This window comes from Botrytis deweyae (assembly GCF_014898535.1).
Source record: "Botrytis deweyae strain B1 chromosome Unknown BDEW_032, whole genome shotgun sequence".
Taxonomy (NCBI): domain Eukaryota; kingdom Fungi; phylum Ascomycota; class Leotiomycetes; order Helotiales; family Sclerotiniaceae; genus Botrytis; species Botrytis deweyae.
Genome location: NW_024066239.1, coordinates 74,694 through 92,192, shown reverse-complemented (window position 1 = coordinate 92,192; position 17,499 = coordinate 74,694). Strand labels below are relative to the sequence as shown.

The window sequence follows — 17,499 nt, the reverse complement described above, 5'->3', positions numbered from 1 at the left end:
TGAGAGTGAGATGTGGTATCTTGACAAAAATATACATGAAAAGGGGACCGGTCACGTGTCGATAAGCGTTTACGCGCCTTCCACAGCAGCAGCTTATCGAGAAAATCGCGATTCCCCGCCAACGCGTCTTCCTAAACCCTCCTCGAACCATTCTTTTGACATACCTTCTCCAGTAAAACAACCATTGAACCACCCTAGACACTGATGAACTTGTGAGCTTTTGCTTTAAACAAATGTCAAGAAAGGCCGTACGATTGAATTGTGCAGAACAACCTGCATCTTATCAAGATCAGCTCAATCCTTCGTTATTCCACACACGTTATCCAACCCTCTCCAATTCCTCTCCACAGCAGTCGAGCTTTCCTTCGCCAAGTCCGATATTCTCGAATGATCTTGGTTCGCAGCAACATTATCCTCCTCAACCGGCACCAAGGTGGACATCCACAATGCAAGCTTCAACTTACCCCAGTCCATACTCAAATCCCAATGGATTCCCAACGCAACATCAGTTGCCACCATTTGCGCCTGAGATTAGTAGACACAATACCCAACACCCTCCTCAATTTTTCACTCAATCTCAGCCACAACTGGCTCCTCTGGACCATTACCCACTGACTCCCGTTACGCCATCAAATGCCTCTCCATCTCTTCGAACACCCTCTAGACTAGGCTCCTCAATCTCGACCCCAGCTCCTCAGTCAAAGCTACAAGCACTTCCTCAATCCCAGTCTCTAGAGTCCGCTCTCAATAATGCAGATGTCGAATCCCTCAAAGCATTGCTCAGAGCTACCGGAAATTTGTATCCGCATATGCGAACGATCACCCTAAGATTTTTGCTTGGTGACAAATATGTAGAGGAGGAGAAAGAGGAGGGATGGAGTACTAAAGGACTCTTGAATAATGATGAAGTAGATGGGAAGTCGACGGACCGGAGAGGAATGTCTATGAATTCGAGAAAGGAACGAATTATATCAGGCAAGGGGTTGGTCATTGACTTGGTGAGTGACGATGAGGATACCTTGCCGCAAGGAAGTCCTCTGGAAGAAGCATTGATGATAGAAAAGAAACGAACTGCGGTGTTGCTGCAAGAATTAGAGGCAGCGAAGGAGAAGATAAAGACTGTCACAAATAATTATCAAAATGAATGGAATCAGGTCGAGACCTTACAACAGCAGATGATGGAAATTCAGGCTAAGGCTATCAACGCCCAAAATACTCTGCCAGAATTGATGCCCCGGAACGATAGTGCAGACCAAGCTTCAAAAACGGACAGAAGATATATTGAGATAATTCAAAAGCAGTTGAGTGATGAGAGGAAGGAAACGAAAAGACTAAAGGATCTGTTAGACCTTCAGAGACGGTTTCAATCAAGAAGCGGAACACCTATATCTCAGCCGAATAAAATCCCTCAGCCTGCCGTGATGGCAATCTCCGAGGAGCTCAAAAAGGCTTTGAAAGATGAAAAGGTTAGATCTCGGTTGTTCAAGGAGCAACTTGCCAATGAACAACTGGAATTTTCAAAAGTGGGCACGCGTGCTTCCTCAACAAATGCCGTCAGGGATGCTGCCGTAGAAGCACTAGAAAGAGAAAAAAAGAAGTCGAAAGATTTGGAAAAAGCACTCGAGACTGAGAGAAGGTTGAGGGAAGTTACGGAGAGTACTTTAACTCATGAGAGGGACTTGGCGGGAAAAGGTGAAGGGGTTCCGTTAGCTCAGATTGTTTTGACAGATGTGAATGACGAAGTTTTGAACGGAAGAACTCGAAGCCAATCAGTCGCCGGTGTATCATCATCGCCAAAGAAGCGGAGGCTTGATCCAACCCTGGAGGAAATGGGGTTGGAGAGAAAATCTCTCAAATTTAAAGGCGGTAAATGTGGGCAGTGTTTCAAAAAAATAAGATCCCAAGATGCCGATGGGCCTTGCCGTTATCATCCTGGTTAGTATTCGGCTTAATGCTCTTAACTTGTTGCGCAATACTAATATGTCTTTATTTTAGGATCAAAAACATTGCACCCACGAGCCCTTCCAAAGCTCGTCGAACAGCATGGTGAGAGATGTTATCAAGGAAAATCCGTCGACGAAATGCTGGCTATTTACGGAGCATCCCATTGGCTTAGCGATTGGTCCTGGAGTTGCTGTAAACGGAGCGCGGGCGGAGTGGGTTGCTGTAGGGTGCCCACCCACACAGATCATTATACACGTCGGATTCCACAGTATCCCCCTTCTATTTTGACCTGATCATGCAAGACATACATATAGTTAATATATGTCAGATGGCAGGAAATGTTTGAGATAAAAGCGTCTATTTGAGCGCGGGACAGGAGCGGAGTGATACCCCTATGCATACGTTTTGTAGCAATATTGTGAATTTCATCCAACTCGCTATATTTCTTGTGCGGTGTTTCATTCTCATTGCACTGTTTTGCTCTCTGAATTTTGTGTATAAACTGGTGTGAACTTTGAGAATTCAAGGAAGTCCAATGAGTACACCGGCTGGTTCTTCAATTGGACATACTGATAAAGCTTTTAGGATGCACATTAGTGGGTGCGAGACAGAGTGGTCAAACAGATGCAAATATATCAATCACGTAGATGCATTGCCCAATAGCAACTCAGATTTTTGATTAAAATTGTATCAAGATATATAGCTAAGTGGCTTGGTTTGTGATCCGAGCATAAGATCACCCCAGGGCCGGGGGATCGTTCATTCCACCAAGCTAGCTCATCTTCTCAAAAGATTCAATTATTCCCAACAGAATCAATAATTGACAAGCATATTACTGCCAGCTTCCAGTCAGAAGTATTGGACACCATATCTTTGGTGTGACTCTACAGCCTTACTCCCTGTGGCAAGTGCATCATGATTTTTATCATAGAATATCCTCGATCTGTGACTCTTCGATGTACTTAATCTTTGGTGGTTCCCAGGCCTGTAGTCTTTGTAATTCGCATTGATGTTCGTCATCAAGACGTCCTGAAAGTTCACATTAGTTACATTGGGCTTCAAGAAGTGATTGGAAAGGTGAGAATTGATCATACCTGATTCAACTAGATCCTATTGGAAACATTTTATCGTAAAATTGCGGGATTCGTTGAAGCTTTTTTTGTGAGCCTCATTAATGTCCTCTAATGATCCTGGCACCTCATCCCCTCCCCATACGAGTTGGTTAAGAGATGCTTCTGACACAAATCCTTCACATAGATGTGATACCTGAGTGCTTTCTTCGATGATACTGAAATCTTCGTCGTCCTCCTGGAGAAAAAAAGGCTCTTGGGCATCTAGAGATTTAGCCCATTGATAGACACCGAGAGACCGATTGTCAACTAGGCGAGGCATTACACCTAGAACTTTCGCAGGGTAGTTGTGTTCATTCTTTGGTACTATGATCCGCTTCATCCCTGTAAATTCCCCCTCCCCCCTCCCCCATATGGTGGATCATGTCTGTCCAACATTCTCCTGTATGAGGCCAGATTACGTCGATATTAAGGTTGGCATGGATGATTGGCTGTTTCTCCGTACCATTTTGGCTTCGACTTGGCCAAAAATTTGACTGTCTAATTCCGTACCAGGGGTGTGGGGACCTCGTCGCTCAGCATCCTCCATGTAAGTCTTCGATCTTAAAACGAGACGTTGCAGGGGCTTACTAAATTTCAGCACCGCATCACGCGACTCTATACACGTCATTGTCAAAGGACACTGCTGCGGCATACTTGGACAAAGATAAACGTTTTCTGGCCACGTATTGTTGTAGTTGGAAACATGAATGATACGTGGCTGCAAACCTGCAAACTTCCATATCCTCAACCTTAACTCTGGTGGCAGATCTCGAAAGAGTTGAAACGTTTCCGGAGCGGATTTGATTGCAGGTGTATTTTCATTGCTCATATCGACTTTGGTATCCCTACCTATGATCTCTTCAGTATGTGCGATCTGATCGATGGCACCCAGGCCACGATCTTATTCATTTTCATTCCAATCTTGGTGCCGAGTGCTTGAGGGTGAACTATTTATTTGCTGAGGTGTATTCACTGTGGCGACCAACAATTTCTGTCAGCTTTTTGTACATTATGATGCGCATTACGTTCAAGAGGGATTTGAATGACCTGGTCAGCCGCGCTTTCCTTGGCATTCATGATGCAGAGCTCCTGCTTTCAAAATGGTTGTTTATGGTGTAGTGCAATTGAGTTATTGAGACAATCGAGGGTTAGATTGACTTCGAATTCTTTTGAGGTAGTCAATGTAAACGATGATGTTGGATTGGGTGCCTGGAAGAAAAACATAATTCATAACTTGAATAGGCTCGAACATATACCGTACGAATCCGTGATTAGAAATGATAGTCTTGAGCTGAAATCGAAGTCGTATCGTCACATATGAAACGGTTAAGACACACATTCATTTTGTGTTATGGTAGGGGCAAGCAATTCGAGTGAATGCCTCGAAACATCACTGAACGATCCCTAAATCATTCACTGCCCTAACATCTGGCATGGTAAGAAAATATTCATGATTGGATAACCAAGGGCTCGATCATAACATCTAGCTCTGCAAATGTCCCGGATTGCTATAGTCAGAAGTTTCGACATTCAGGAATAACAGAATATCCTTCAAGTTGTTGATTAGTAAAGCGCCAGTAAGATATCGAGCTATCAGTGAATCAAGCAATGGAATTTAAACCATTGTATGTCGTTCCTTCCTATTATGGATTCCTTTTCCTTACCTCTCCAGATTATCAAAAGCAATAAATAACACCCAACAAAAATCAAACCTCAGTGATTCTTAACTTACAAAGCTACGATACACTATCAATCACAATGTCAGATAAAACTCACGAACAAATCGTGCTTATCCTCCAAGCAACTCCCTACTACTCAGAGCTCGAACAAATCGAAAAAGACCACCAAGCCATCGTCCAACCCGTTCTCCGTCAAACAAGCGAACTACTGCGTGCATTCCGCAGGGAAACTCGAGCTGGCAATACAAACGGTGCACAAGAGTGTCAAGATACTCTCGACCAGAATGTCAAGATTATAGTCGACACCCACGAGCGGTATAAGAGGGAATGGAACAAAGTCATGGCAAGATTGGGTGAGGATATCGGTGGGCTTTTGGGAGAGACTTTAGTAGAAGTGGCAAAGGGATTGGGTAGGAGGGGATCATCGGCTGCGGGAAGTGATATGAATTTGCAAAGGGTGCTCATTCAGGTTGCGAGAAGAATGCATTCTGAGTAATGAGCTGATCCTTGCATTTTAAACATCGCAGGAATTTGATCGTCTTTACTGATGTCCGAAAATGAAGTCGTTAGATTTGCTCCATGTTCTTAATAATCAAAGCATTTCTTCTATTGGTATGGATATAATGTACGGAAACCAGCGTGTAACATCCTACTTTGATTCCATTATTCAACGAAGATGAACTTTTGTTATTCATATGTTTTAACGCTTGGTTTGATGGCTCTTTTGACTTCAAGCTTCTTTATCTCATTCACCAATCCGGTTATCCTCGAGCAAACCCGGCGCAAGTGGGGTTTATGTTTTTTTTTGGCAATCCGTCTAAGTTTGACACCAAGGCAATGCACTTCACAATTGGTAACCACTCAACATTCAAAGCTCAACCGGTCTCTATTTGTACAGTGGCAAGTGCCAAGTCTATTCATATACAGTGAATAGATCTAGATATATATACAAAAGAATCCAAACATATTCCCCCCACTTTATACATATCCTCGTCAAGTTTATGCATCACACTCATCATCACCAACCTCAACCGCTGAGCTAGTGGCTGCTGGTGCAGAAGTAGCTGTTACGAGAGTGCTTGGTGCAGAAGTTACAATGGCGGCTACGGAGCTTGATGGAAGTACCGCACTGGATGAGCCCTCTACGGATGAGGCGGCAGAGCTTGGTGCGACTACGGCACTCGATGAAAGAGCTGCTGCGCTTGATGATGGAACCGCACTGGAAACAGCAGATGTTGCAACAGCTGTGGCGCTGGCTGCACCCGTGGCTCCAGCTCCGGAAGCACCACATGTGGCAATGGCTCCTCCGGGAGGTGTGTAGGTGGATATGTCAAAGCCATAGTAAATATCTGGGATATAGATACTTGGGTCGGTAGCGTTGTAATCACCTGGAAGCTCGATGGATGGTCCGCATGAATCTCCACCAGTACCGGTGATAGAAAGTTGAGCACACCCAATGTACCATTGAGCACCCCCGACAGTCTGGGCTGAGTGAAGAGCAAGCATCTCTGAGCGGAGCTGTGTGATGATTTGTTAGTTTATGGAGAAGTATAAAAGATGAAAATAGGAAAACTTACCAAGTATTCACCAGATGCCATTCCGGTAGGAAGCTTGAAAGTGTAGCTCATGTTTCCGGCATCCATGAGGTTGGAGGCCCAAGTACCGTTGACCTCAACATACTCATCAATCTTGAACCATGAACCGATGCCAGTAGCCATGGACGCATCATCCACTGGACCGAAAAGATAATGTTGAATAGGTCCTGGATGGGTAGAGGAGTCCCATTGAACTGTGATAGCATCTCCCTCATTTGCGGCGGTTGTGTTGACACCTGATGGGACAACGTTTCCGTTGACGTTACAGGTGATGTTATCGGATGCTACATCGAGAACTGGGGAGTTGGAGGGTGGCATGCGGATAGAGACTTGATATCCTGGAGAAACTCCATTGACCCAAAATTGATGGAAGTTTTGATGAGCAGTGACTGCTGTGAGGAGGGAAGCGGCGATGATTGATTTGGAGAACATCTTGATAGAATTTTGTGTGTGGGTTCGTAGTGGAATGAATGTAAACTTGTAAAAATGAATGTCGTGGATCACAGATCACACTTTGAAATGAATGTATTTAGAGAAAGTGAAGAGAGTAAAAATAAAGACGACGAGCTAACAAGACTAACTTGGAGAGAAAGAATAGGGAAGAGGAAAGTTACCATCATGAGAGACAACTCAATATATAGAACTGAAAAGCACGCGCCATGAATCGAATCGATACATGATGCCAGTCCTGGGGGAATCGAAATAACACCCTTGTCCGTTTCAGAGAAACAAGATCTTTAGATGAACGTTTCGTTTGCCAACCTTGATTTGGTGATCTTCTGTTAGAAGATGTGTGAGATATACGATTCGCAGATTCTACTCCACATTTTTCCAGCGAATAGATAAGAGAAAATAGACGCGCTGTTCAAATTCTGTCCATTCTCTCATTCGATAATGTGGTTTGAATTTGATACTGGGACAATGATCATTCAGCCGGTTGAGATATTCATATATTGTTATGCTGGAAACTCTTCGAACCAGTGGTTTACAAACCTATCTGATATCTATGAACAGTACCCTGTTGACATATTAGCTCAAGTCGCGATTTCATTTATCTTAATGTTGAAGGCTATGCTGTTAGTCGCTTGATGCGAAGAGCAGAACGTTTCATTCGGATAAGCATGAAGCTCCATTGGCGCAATCCTTGTAAAACCATGGCCGGCATTAACCCAATACATATACGTAGTATTGAACCTTCATTTCCTGTCTACCAAATTCATCTAAAGTCAAGCCTCATCTGGGAAAAATGCAATTTATTTGGTGCACTGGTAACTGTGGCTTCCCGATTGGCTTTGATGGTAGCTCTTGGAGAAGTGGGAAAGAAAGTCTCGAGAGTGTGAAATAAAAAGATGAAAAATTGCCTTGAATTAATAAATTTTGGATAGTAACCTTTGGCACACATATCAAGTCTACTTCTCATATCCTCTTATATTAATGTCATCCAAAAAAATGATGTTCTTGTTACTCTTGATGTTCTCATTGCAGTTTCTTACCGCCGAGATCCCAAAATATTTTTCTCGAAAATGAAGGGGTAAAAAATGCAGTGAGCAGAGGCCCCCACAACCCCTTGAAAAAACAACTTTAATTTCGTTCCTTTTTCGTCAACTGCTTTCTATGAAACGTCTTGGCGCCCCGCCACTTTTTGTCCTTGATGACACCAAATTTGGGTTTTGGATTTTGGATATACTTTTCTGTGCAGTCATCGAAAAGCGAAGAGCAGGGAATATCTCTCAAAGCTTCTTCGATCAAACCGGCATGCTATCGATGCATGACTTCAGCCCTATCCAGAATACTTACAGGAGATATTTGAGCACACAAAGGTACTTTACTTCCACCAGGTTCTCCTCCATTTACCTCCATAATTCATCATCCAAGCATTATAATTGATTAGTTGATCCAACGTGGGACATTCGGTTGCTCCAATGGCGGAGTTGGAACTTGTACATCACATAAATGTCTTGATGTACCGCGTATGAATGTGATGGCGCTTCATATCTACACCTCGGCGTCAGGTCCGTGGGTATCATCCAAAATGAATATGGGCTTAAAGAATTCAACACGTTTTTGAGGCTCATATTTGAAACACTTGGAAAGATGACTGTGGGGAATGAGATCACATTGATAGAATGAAGTCACTTTTCTGAATCACCAGTGGTGCGTGGAAAATGTTCATCCCTTAATGATCTTAGCTTATCATATTCTCATCTCTAAATCCCACCTCAACTCAAAGGAACAAACGTTCCATTGGCACAATTGAATCCCAGATCTGGATTCAGCGTACTCGTAGCATTGATGCAGATCACTGTTGGGTTTCTATAATCCTGTGGATAGATCTCAATATTCTCCAAACTGAAGTTCTTGCAAGAACTCTCGGTATTGCACTCGATGATAATGGTTTCTGTCTGCTGCAAATTTGGCAATCCGGCATCGTACCAGCATGGGTCTGAAACACAAGTACCATCCCCAGGCTCAAAGGTATTAATTGTTCCTCGAAAGTTTTTCCACGTGAAATCCTCCATATTGACACTCGCGTTGTTCGGGCGTCCACTGATCTGTCCAGGTTCGAGCTGAGTCGCGTTAGACCCTTGATTGTAGTAGGTTTGGGTGACAAAAATCGGGAATGAAACATTGTACACGCGGATATCTTCCCATGTGATATTTTTTGCGATTCCTTGACCTCCAATCCAACTCTTGAATCGGGCAGCGTAGACTGCATCCACAACTGTTATATCACGGAAATGGATGTTTGATACGTTGGCGAATGAAGCTTGATTTTGCCCAAGAGAGCCAATGGACAGGCCATGAGATTGATACCCGATCGTTGCTTTCTCAAAAAGAACGTTGTGAGAACCAGATTGAACAGCACATGCATCATCTCCATTGTATATGATAGAATCAGAAATGTGAACGTTTGTAGCCGTGACACCAAATCCATCGGTATTGAATGGAAAACCGGTGCCCGTAGAGAAGGAATCAATGATGCTATTTTTGACTCGGATATTACTTCCCAGAAGTTGAACATTCCATGCTATTGGCTTGCGCGATTTGAAATAGTTCATACCGCCGTTTGTAGTGTTCAGTTGAAAAAGATGTGGTCGATTGGCAAGACCAGTTCCATTGACGGGATTCGCGTCCCACCATGCTTGGCCATACGAGTTTATCCACCCTGTCGTAATGTCTTTTGATCCTTCATACTGAATCTTGGGACCGGCAAATGCAAACCAGTATAAAGCGGTGGTATATGTAAGTGCATTGGAGGTTGTGACAAGATTTTGGATATAGGTGATGTTTTGGGGAAGATGAAGATTGCCCTCTTGACGAATAATCACATTTGACAAGTTCTTTGCGGAGATTGGGCTGAAGATGTTGTAATCGACACCTTTCTTGAACTCAATAATTGAGTTTGAGGAGCACTTGACAAATGCGGCAGCTACTGCTGGTGAGTCATCGGCTGTTCCATTTGAGGATTTGTATTTTGAGGGTATTGTGCAGGTTTTCGCTTTCCCATGACCGTTGCTATTGCCATTGCCAGCTTGAGCAAGGACAACCAGTGAAGATATCACGGCAGTAAATTCTAACAACTTCATGGTGGAAGTCAGTTAGATTCTGAACTCTCGAGGAATATCACTATGCACACGTCGACTGTGGCAATTGCTTGGAGGGTTCTGATTTTCAAAGTTAAATATTAAGAAGATATGCAAAGGCTGATCAATTTCCAGAGATGAACTTCCAGAATAACTTCTCCCACACGCTGGACCAAGTGTACTTTATAAATTTTACGTGGATATTGCGATCTAACTCTGTCTTGATTATCCGGGGTCTTCAGAGTCCATCCAAGACGGACTGCGGGGTAAAAGTGTTGGCAAACGGAATTTGTTGCTCCATCACGGAATGCATTTAAAAATGTTCTTCATGCAGACGTGAGCTTTATCACATCAGAAGAACTTTCCAAGTCGTCGGTCTCTTAAATATCTGGTCGTTGGTTCTTTTATATATGCCAAGCCAGCCTCAAATGCAGTTGTGTGCAGCTCCCCGCAGCTGACAACACAACTTTGGGGTAATGTCGTAGATCATTACCCCCATTGGTGGGATTTCTCTCGGATCGGAAGGAAAAATAGAAAGGAGAGAAGCGGCTGATTGTAGTCGCATAGTATTTCGAGGCACCAAAAGAAGGGAATGGATGTGGTTGTAGTGTTTCTCCATACATGTAACCAAATGGAAAGAAGCTACATACGCGTTGAGGCCAGTCAATGGTACATACTAAATTTCCAGCAATACTTCTCTTCGCTCTTGTCAAAGTAATTGCTCCTGGCTATTAAAATTATGGTGTGCACTGCACACGTTGCGGTACAGTCTGTGTGCCTGGGAGTATAGAGACAAAGGGGAAAACTCCTTATGACCCCCACGCCCCTTCCAGCATCAAAAGACCTCAGAGTTACATGATTGTATAACATTTACACAATATATGAATTGCAATACAACCATGCAATGCGGCCAAAGATAGAAAAGACATGAGTCATGACCTTTACGGCATACAAAATCCGCAAAGATTTTGACACGATGATTTTCTCGCAGGCTCTAAAACATACAGGCTAAATGCCTTTTCGACTCTATAACCAACAAGCCAATACAAAGGAGTTCAAAAGAAATCTTCTTGACTAAGTCAGACATTACTCCAAGTGTTCCTTGGGTCATTTAGGTCCGATTCTTTCATCGAGAAATGTGTTGTCTTGATAATTGTCTTTGAATCCGTCTTGTCGTCCATAGTTTTGTCGAACATTTCTATTTGACTACCAGTCAAGCTATCGGTACTCGCAGCACCTCTGACTTGCGTCTCACGTTGTATCAATCCATTGTTGGGACGTAACTTCAAAATGTCTAGTCCATGTTCTTCGTACATGGTGTTTTTGAGAATGTCGCTTCGGTCTTCAGGCTTCTTTTTGGAACCGAAAGCTGAGAGGTAAGGATACCGAGCTGGATGAGTTGATTGTCTGGTCGCAAAATTTAAGAAGCCAGGTATTAGTAGACGAAAAAGAGGCAGAAGATCAGGGATGCAGCCTATAACCAATGCAAGACCAGTCTCTATTTGAGATATGGTGCTGTTAACATTCAATCCCGGGTCTGGGACATTGGGGTAGAATGCACGATAAGTAAAAACAAGACGACAAATTCCGATGGCAGTAACACTTGAAAAGAAGGGTTAGCTCGCGACAAATACAAAATGGGAATAATGATCAATACCCCAAGCCCATACACAAAATTGTGATTGCTGCAGCCTTTTTCCGTGGATTCATTTTGAGATCCTTTACCATATAGATTGGAATGCATAGAACCAGTAAGTCTGTCAAAATAGTCAAACCAGCGGTTGACAATATAAAATTGACACCATTGATGCATTTCCCGCCCGATATATACTTCCCATCTTTGAACCCAGATGCTACAGGCCCATAAGGTCCGATTCCCGGATCTGTGGCATTTGCTTTAATCTGAGCCGCCAGGTCCATCTCTGTCGAGTAGAAGTTGTATGAAAACGGTATACATTGAAACATATCGACAAAGAAGATGGCGATCATAAGGGCGAAATTGATGCATAAGAGTGCATATGAAGCATATCGAACTGTTTGTCTTATTCCCCCAAGTCGAAGATATAGGAGAATCATGGAGGCCTTGACGAAACCGAGGATTGGATTATAGCAAAGGGAATCAAACATTGACCATTTCATCTCGGTAGGTATGTCGATATTGAATTGGGCAAGATCTGATGATTTATAGCCATATTTTGCATACGATGTTACTAGTGTCCAGGTTAGCATGATTGGAACCAAACTTCATCATCTAGACGTAGTTGATAAGCCCTTCCAAAGTTCTGCAAAAAGTATCTATGAAGCAAATTTTTCGTATATAAAGAGACATTGCGAAAATCAGAAACTTTAAAAGTCCCCAGAAGTCGGCTTGAAAAAGATTACTCACATCCGTATATAGCGACAGTTTCCACAACCGATAGAACCTATGTTTGTCTCAGCCTCAATTTCAGATGACAACCTTAATTCTCAATGATGTCTTACCCAAGCTATACCCATACAGATATCACCTAAAAAAATATTTAGCAAACAAGCAGTTTAGACCAAACTTCAGAAGACTCACTCCACATCATCAGTCCCTTCCATGGTGGTTTTGATACTAACCTTGAGGCTAAACGCCCAAAGCAGAAGATTGAGCCAACAACTTCAAAGACAACGATGATAACCAAACATGCGGTGTTCAGTTGCTTGACCATTGTAAAAGACGAAGATGGTACCTCGCAAAAGGTACTCCACTAGACTGAAGGTTCATCAAGGGGGCTCCGATCAGTTTAGAAAATAAGGTTTGAAAGCGATGGATAATATCATATATTGATGTCTGGACTCTGGTCGCTAATAGAAGATTTTGGTGAAAATTCACAAATCTGTTCCTTCGCGCATTTGAATTAGGACCCTCCTGGATTTCTTAGCAATACTACCCCAATACTACCCTACATTTTGTGTTATCGTGCAAATGCTATTTTGGTCTTCTATATGCTAGAAAGTGAGGTCCAAGAAGGGTAATACAATCAGGGGTGAGTGCTGGGGAAGTGGGATCTGCAGGATAAGCCCTTGGCCGTTTGAATACTTCAATCCTACTCAAGGAAAGGCTTATCAAGTAAAGACAGCAATACAAAGTTGGAGAACAACTATCCACTCAGTCAGTTTGTTTGCATGATCCGTGAAGCAACATCAACTGAGTATGCGATAGTAGAAGCTGGCTATGACTGACTATTGCACCATCGAGCGGATGAGGTGATATGACAGGCGTAATTGAGGGAAGGACAACGACTGGATGGTGGTTGGATCTGCCCTTGTCGCTCTGACCAATTCCCGTGCTACCCGCCGATCCTTGCGCGGGGTCCATTGTTGAAGGGACGAAAGAGTGTGGTTTGAGGTAGACCTTAGCGTAAAGAGCGGAAGCTAATTGCCCCTGTTTGTGATACATGGCTGAATGGCCTGCCTGCATGTAGATGCCAGTCGCCGTAAGCTCGTTTTGAACCTGGGATAAATGTTATAAGTAGATTAGGCCTGCCAAAACAAGCCTAACATAAGTCTATCTCGGTCCTGATGACATTGCTTCGTACAGGAATACGACGTTGCGGAGTACAGTCCTCGGTGTTTGGATATGTATCGAACATTTGAGTCTTGATCCTGTGGACTACAGTAACAACGTTGATATCGCACTCAAGACAGCTATAGCTTGAGTCGAGAGATTCCAGGTTCAACTTTTCCATTGAATTTCATAAAAAAACGTTTGCAGGAGGTTGATGAGTTTGCACGGACAGAAAGCGTTAGAACTTGGCCCGAGCTAGAGGCTCCGGAATTATAGATGGAGTACTCCATAGAGTATTCTAGCTCTCTAGTATGCTAACGTCCACTCGTTCCTCCCAATCTATCCTTTCTTTTTCTTCGCTGAATCATCCCGCTGACTGCATTCAACACTGGGCGAATATGGTTTGACACATAAGTGGCTAGATTGTGGGAGATAAGCTTATATTGGCACTTGGTACACCCGAGGTAAAGTCACTAGGAGACTAGGTACACGAGTGCATAATGTTTTAATGGCCAAACTCGAATTGTATTTTACGAAGTAATCTTACAGCTATTAATCTACAGATGGCAGGGCACTGCGAATCCTTCTGATATAGCAACTAATTCGTAGACCCACCGAAGAAAATTTATGTGTATAAGCCCTGTAGGGTGCGGGAGGAATCCTGAGAGAACCCGACCAATACTACTCTGTTTAATTTATCCACAATCTTAAGTTGTTGGCATTGACCGGCCAGCGCCCCTGACTCCTAAGAAGGCTCAGTTGCTTATTTTTTGTGTTAAAAAAAAAAGAGTCAAAGCATATCTATATTTTGGTTACCTCGACGGGAATTGGAAGAATGGAGCAACCGTCAACGGAAGAGGCGTCGTCGTCAAAGCATTTGGTGGTAGTCGATCTCCTCTGCAAGATTGAGAATTTAATCACACCGCATATGTATGTGCTTACTTGAATATATCTTGAATATCTTGGATACAGACATACCTATATCTTTTGACTCTTCTTCTATTCCATCCTTCCGGACCCTCTTTCTTCCTCTCCTTCATTCTCTTTTCTTTCACCTCTTACTCAAGAGCACAGCCGAGAAATAAACGATCGAGACTAAGTAGGTAGGCGGGGCTCCATTCTATCTTAATGATCTTTACAGCGATGAGAAAAGCATTTCCACAAAGAACGGACATATATCCACCTCCAGATTCTCAACGTTAAGGTGTTCACGGCTATCATACCAAATGAATGTCTTTAGCCCCGCATATCCATGTTTGTTAGTCGCTCGCCGCTCTTTTTTCGCCCCTTCATTCAGATAAACACCACCGGCAAGCAAACGCTGCTTCTCACCTGTGATTGCAACCTATTTGCATGTACTCTTTAATTCTCGAACATCAATTACCATCATCCGGCATCAAGTATCGATGTTTCCGCCGTGTCTTGCCACACCATGAGGCGGTTTATCTCCATTTGGTCTCTACCTTTACCAAAATCGGAACGACTACTCCACACACATCGTGATAATCCACACGTTTATATTGTATGATTTTTATGTCGAATCTGGTCTTCAATATGAAAAGGCAAGTTGATCCCGATGATTCGTAGGCTTTTTCTTTCACTTCATCGCTATTGTAGCCTTCATTAGTATACCTTCATTAGTATACCTTCATCATATCCATCGTTCTATCCTATCTAAGACTATCTCAGAGTGGTCAAAGTCAAGATGAAGTCTTCACTCTTTTACAACTTTGTTTCTTTCAATGCTGGTCTAGTTGCTGCTACAAATGCTCGCAGACAAGATAATAGCACTTCTTCAACAGCACTCTTTGATTTTGAGACTATTCAGTTGAAAACTTCAGATCTCGCACAACTCAATGCTTCCATGCAAGCGCTTTTCACATTTGGGAATGCTTCTTCGGTAGATGCATCAAGCATTGCTTCTTCGAGATCGGCGTGTAAAGTCTTTCCTGGAGATGCGGATTGGCCGGCGGATGATGTTTGGGATATCTTCAATGACCTACTTGGTGGTGCCTTGATTAAAACTATACCAATCGCATCAAGCTGTTATAATGATTGGAATTATGTGAGTCTACTTTTATACTTAAAATCTTCAAATAAGGTGGAATATCCCACGCGATTCCCCAAACAAATGTTATCTTTAATGTCCAAATTTACCTTAAACATTACTCACTTGATCAAATTGGTTCTTCAAACGAAATGATACTAATCAATGACTTAGGACGCAGATAAATGTGCCTTTGTCACAGACAATTGGACTAATTCTACCATGCACGAGGAGGATCCCACATCCATGATGTCCCCGATATATCAAGGTCTAACCTGCATGCCTACCACCGACCCAACAGCAACCTGCACACTTGGCGCTTATCCCGCTTACGCAGTCAATGCCACAAATGTCGCACAAATACAACTTGCCGTCAATTTTGCAAGAAATACTGGCATCAGATTCGTGGTCAAGAATACAGGACATGAGTTCTCTGGTAAATCCGGTGGAGCAGGTGCTTTGAGTGTTTGGACTCATTGGTTACAAGATATCAGATATGAGGGTGCTGAATACACCGATGCGGATTTCCCTTACACGGGACCCGCTTTCACATCTGGAAGTGGTGTTGTTGGTGTAGATATTATGAAAGCGGCTAGCGAGCAGGGAATGGTTGTTGTTGGCGGCGAAGCAAGGGATGTCGGGGTTCTAGGAGGTTACATTCAAGGTGGAGGACACGGCCCTATGACTTCAGTATATGGTCTTGCTGCAGATCAGGTCATCTCTGCTCGTATTATCACAGCCGATGGACGATTTGTTACTGCATCCTCGACTGAAAATACCGATCTTTTCTGGGCTTTACGTGGAGGTGGTCCCGCATCTTGGGGTGTGGCGACATCTCTCACAATCAAAGCTTACCCGACGACTCCCGTCACCGTTGTAACTTTCACATTCGCCTCTGGTGGCAATGTCACCGATGATGCTTTCTGGCTTGGTGTCCGTGCTTATTGGGAGAGCTTTATCACCTTTAATAATGCAGGAATCTACAGCTACTTCTTCGTTTTTCCTCCTGCAGCTTTCGGGGTGGATTATTTCATTATGTCTCCATTCTGGGCTCCAAATCACACCCAAGCCGAAACTGAAGCCTTGTTGGCACCTTGGTTCGGAAAACTCACTGCACTCGGCATAGACTTTACACCAGTATACAACACCTATGATACACTATACGAAGGATGGGATGCATCTTTCGCTCAAGAAACGGTTGGTTCCGATGACGCTATTGTTGGTTCCCGGCTCTTTCTACAAGAATATCTTGAGGATGAAGCAACATTCGACGCAACATTCGATGCTTGGTCAGGCTCATCGAGAAACAATGCCTCATTGCTCGTAGGTTTCAATATCAATGCACCGAATGTCGCAGGGGTTGATAATGCCGTTTTGCCCGCTTGGAGGAAGACTACTCTTCACACTATGCAAGGCACATCATGGACAGACCCTACCAATTTCACCACTATGGCTTCCGCTCGCGCCAAGCTTAGCGAACTCCAACTTGCGTGGAAAGCTGTCACCCCGGGCACGGGAGCATATCTTGGGGAGTGCGATATTGAGGAGGTAGACTGGCAACATAATTTCTATGGTGTGAATTACGATAGATTGTTGAGCATTAAGGATGCGACTGATCCATGGTCATTATTCTGGACAAAGACCGGAGTTGGAAGTGAAGTTGCTAGTGTGGTTAGCAACGATGCTATTCCAGATGAAAATGGAAGATTGTGTTGGAATTAAATATACATATGTGAATAAACAATCGACGGAATTGCGAGTGATTTTGTTCATGTGACGGCTGAAGGGTGACTTTCTTAATGAATACTGCACATACTAGTGAAGTTTGATGGTTCTCATTCTGCGGTCTAATCTAAATGCTCCGAAGCCTCAAAGCTTAGTAGCTCTCAAGTCATGTTTGTTGGATGGAAGATGTGCATATGCAGACAGTCAAGACGGAAGAAATATATCACAGAGGGACTGTCTCACTCTTCTCTGTTCTCTGGTCTGCGATGAACCATTCTTTT

At 43.3% G+C, this 17,499-nt stretch overlaps 8 protein-coding genes across 8 annotated transcripts; 3 read left to right on the top strand and 5 right to left on the bottom strand.

Annotated features, from left to right (window-relative positions):
• Nucleotides 1–233: 233 nt before the first annotated feature.
• EAE98_009925 (uncharacterized protein) lies at nucleotides 234–2,591 on the top strand (the record flags this gene model as incomplete). Its single annotated transcript, XM_038957546.1, has 3 exons — nucleotides 234–1,935; nucleotides 1,996–2,046; nucleotides 2,530–2,591. 3 exons carry the CDS (start codon nucleotides 234–236, stop codon nucleotides 2,589–2,591), a joined length of 1,815 nt encoding a protein of 604 aa, XP_038806009.1.
• A 463-nt stretch (nucleotides 2,592–3,054) lies between these two features.
• Nucleotides 3,055–4,133, bottom strand: EAE98_009924 (uncharacterized protein; the record flags this gene model as incomplete). The annotated part of the gene is made up of 3 exons (XM_038957545.1): nucleotides 3,055–3,390; nucleotides 3,520–3,905; nucleotides 4,043–4,133. The coding sequence occupies 3 exons, from the start codon at nucleotides 4,131–4,133 to the stop codon at nucleotides 3,055–3,057; spliced, it is 813 nt and encodes a 270-aa protein (XP_038806008.1).
• Nucleotides 4,134–4,814: 681 nt separating this feature from the next.
• On the top strand, nucleotides 4,815–5,231 carry EAE98_009923 (uncharacterized protein; the record flags this gene model as incomplete). The annotated part of the gene is made up of 1 exon (XM_038957544.1): nucleotides 4,815–5,231. One exon carries the CDS (start codon nucleotides 4,815–4,817, stop codon nucleotides 5,229–5,231), a length of 417 nt encoding a protein of 138 aa, XP_038806007.1.
• A 503-nt stretch (nucleotides 5,232–5,734) lies between these two features.
• Nucleotides 5,735–6,762, bottom strand: EAE98_009922 (uncharacterized protein; the record flags this gene model as incomplete). Its single annotated transcript, XM_038957543.1, has 2 exons — nucleotides 5,735–6,253; nucleotides 6,313–6,762. The coding sequence occupies 2 exons, from the start codon at nucleotides 6,760–6,762 to the stop codon at nucleotides 5,735–5,737; spliced, it is 969 nt and encodes a 322-aa protein (XP_038806006.1).
• A 1,787-nt stretch (nucleotides 6,763–8,549) lies between these two features.
• On the bottom strand, nucleotides 8,550–9,917 carry EAE98_009921 (uncharacterized protein; the record flags this gene model as incomplete). Its single annotated transcript, XM_038957542.1, has 1 exon — nucleotides 8,550–9,917. The coding sequence occupies one exon, from the start codon at nucleotides 9,915–9,917 to the stop codon at nucleotides 8,550–8,552; it is 1,368 nt and encodes a 455-aa protein (XP_038806005.1).
• A 1,076-nt stretch (nucleotides 9,918–10,993) lies between these two features.
• EAE98_009920 (uncharacterized protein) lies at nucleotides 10,994–12,607 on the bottom strand (the record flags this gene model as incomplete). Its single annotated transcript, XM_038957541.1, has 5 exons — nucleotides 10,994–11,516; nucleotides 11,572–12,124; nucleotides 12,301–12,337; nucleotides 12,396–12,421; nucleotides 12,475–12,607. 5 exons carry the CDS (start codon nucleotides 12,605–12,607, stop codon nucleotides 10,994–10,996), a joined length of 1,272 nt encoding a protein of 423 aa, XP_038806004.1.
• A 378-nt stretch (nucleotides 12,608–12,985) lies between these two features.
• Nucleotides 12,986–13,627, bottom strand: EAE98_009919 (uncharacterized protein; the record flags this gene model as incomplete). Its single annotated transcript, XM_038957540.1, has 3 exons — nucleotides 12,986–13,039; nucleotides 13,123–13,392; nucleotides 13,478–13,627. The coding sequence occupies 3 exons, from the start codon at nucleotides 13,625–13,627 to the stop codon at nucleotides 12,986–12,988; spliced, it is 474 nt and encodes a 157-aa protein (XP_038806003.1).
• Nucleotides 13,628–15,151: 1,524 nt separating this feature from the next.
• Nucleotides 15,152–17,215, top strand: EAE98_009918 (uncharacterized protein; the record flags this gene model as incomplete). The annotated part of the gene is made up of 2 exons (XM_038957539.1): nucleotides 15,152–15,511; nucleotides 15,668–17,215. The coding sequence occupies 2 exons, from the start codon at nucleotides 15,152–15,154 to the stop codon at nucleotides 17,213–17,215; spliced, it is 1,908 nt and encodes a 635-aa protein (XP_038806002.1).
• Nucleotides 17,216–17,499: the final 284 nt, after the last annotated feature.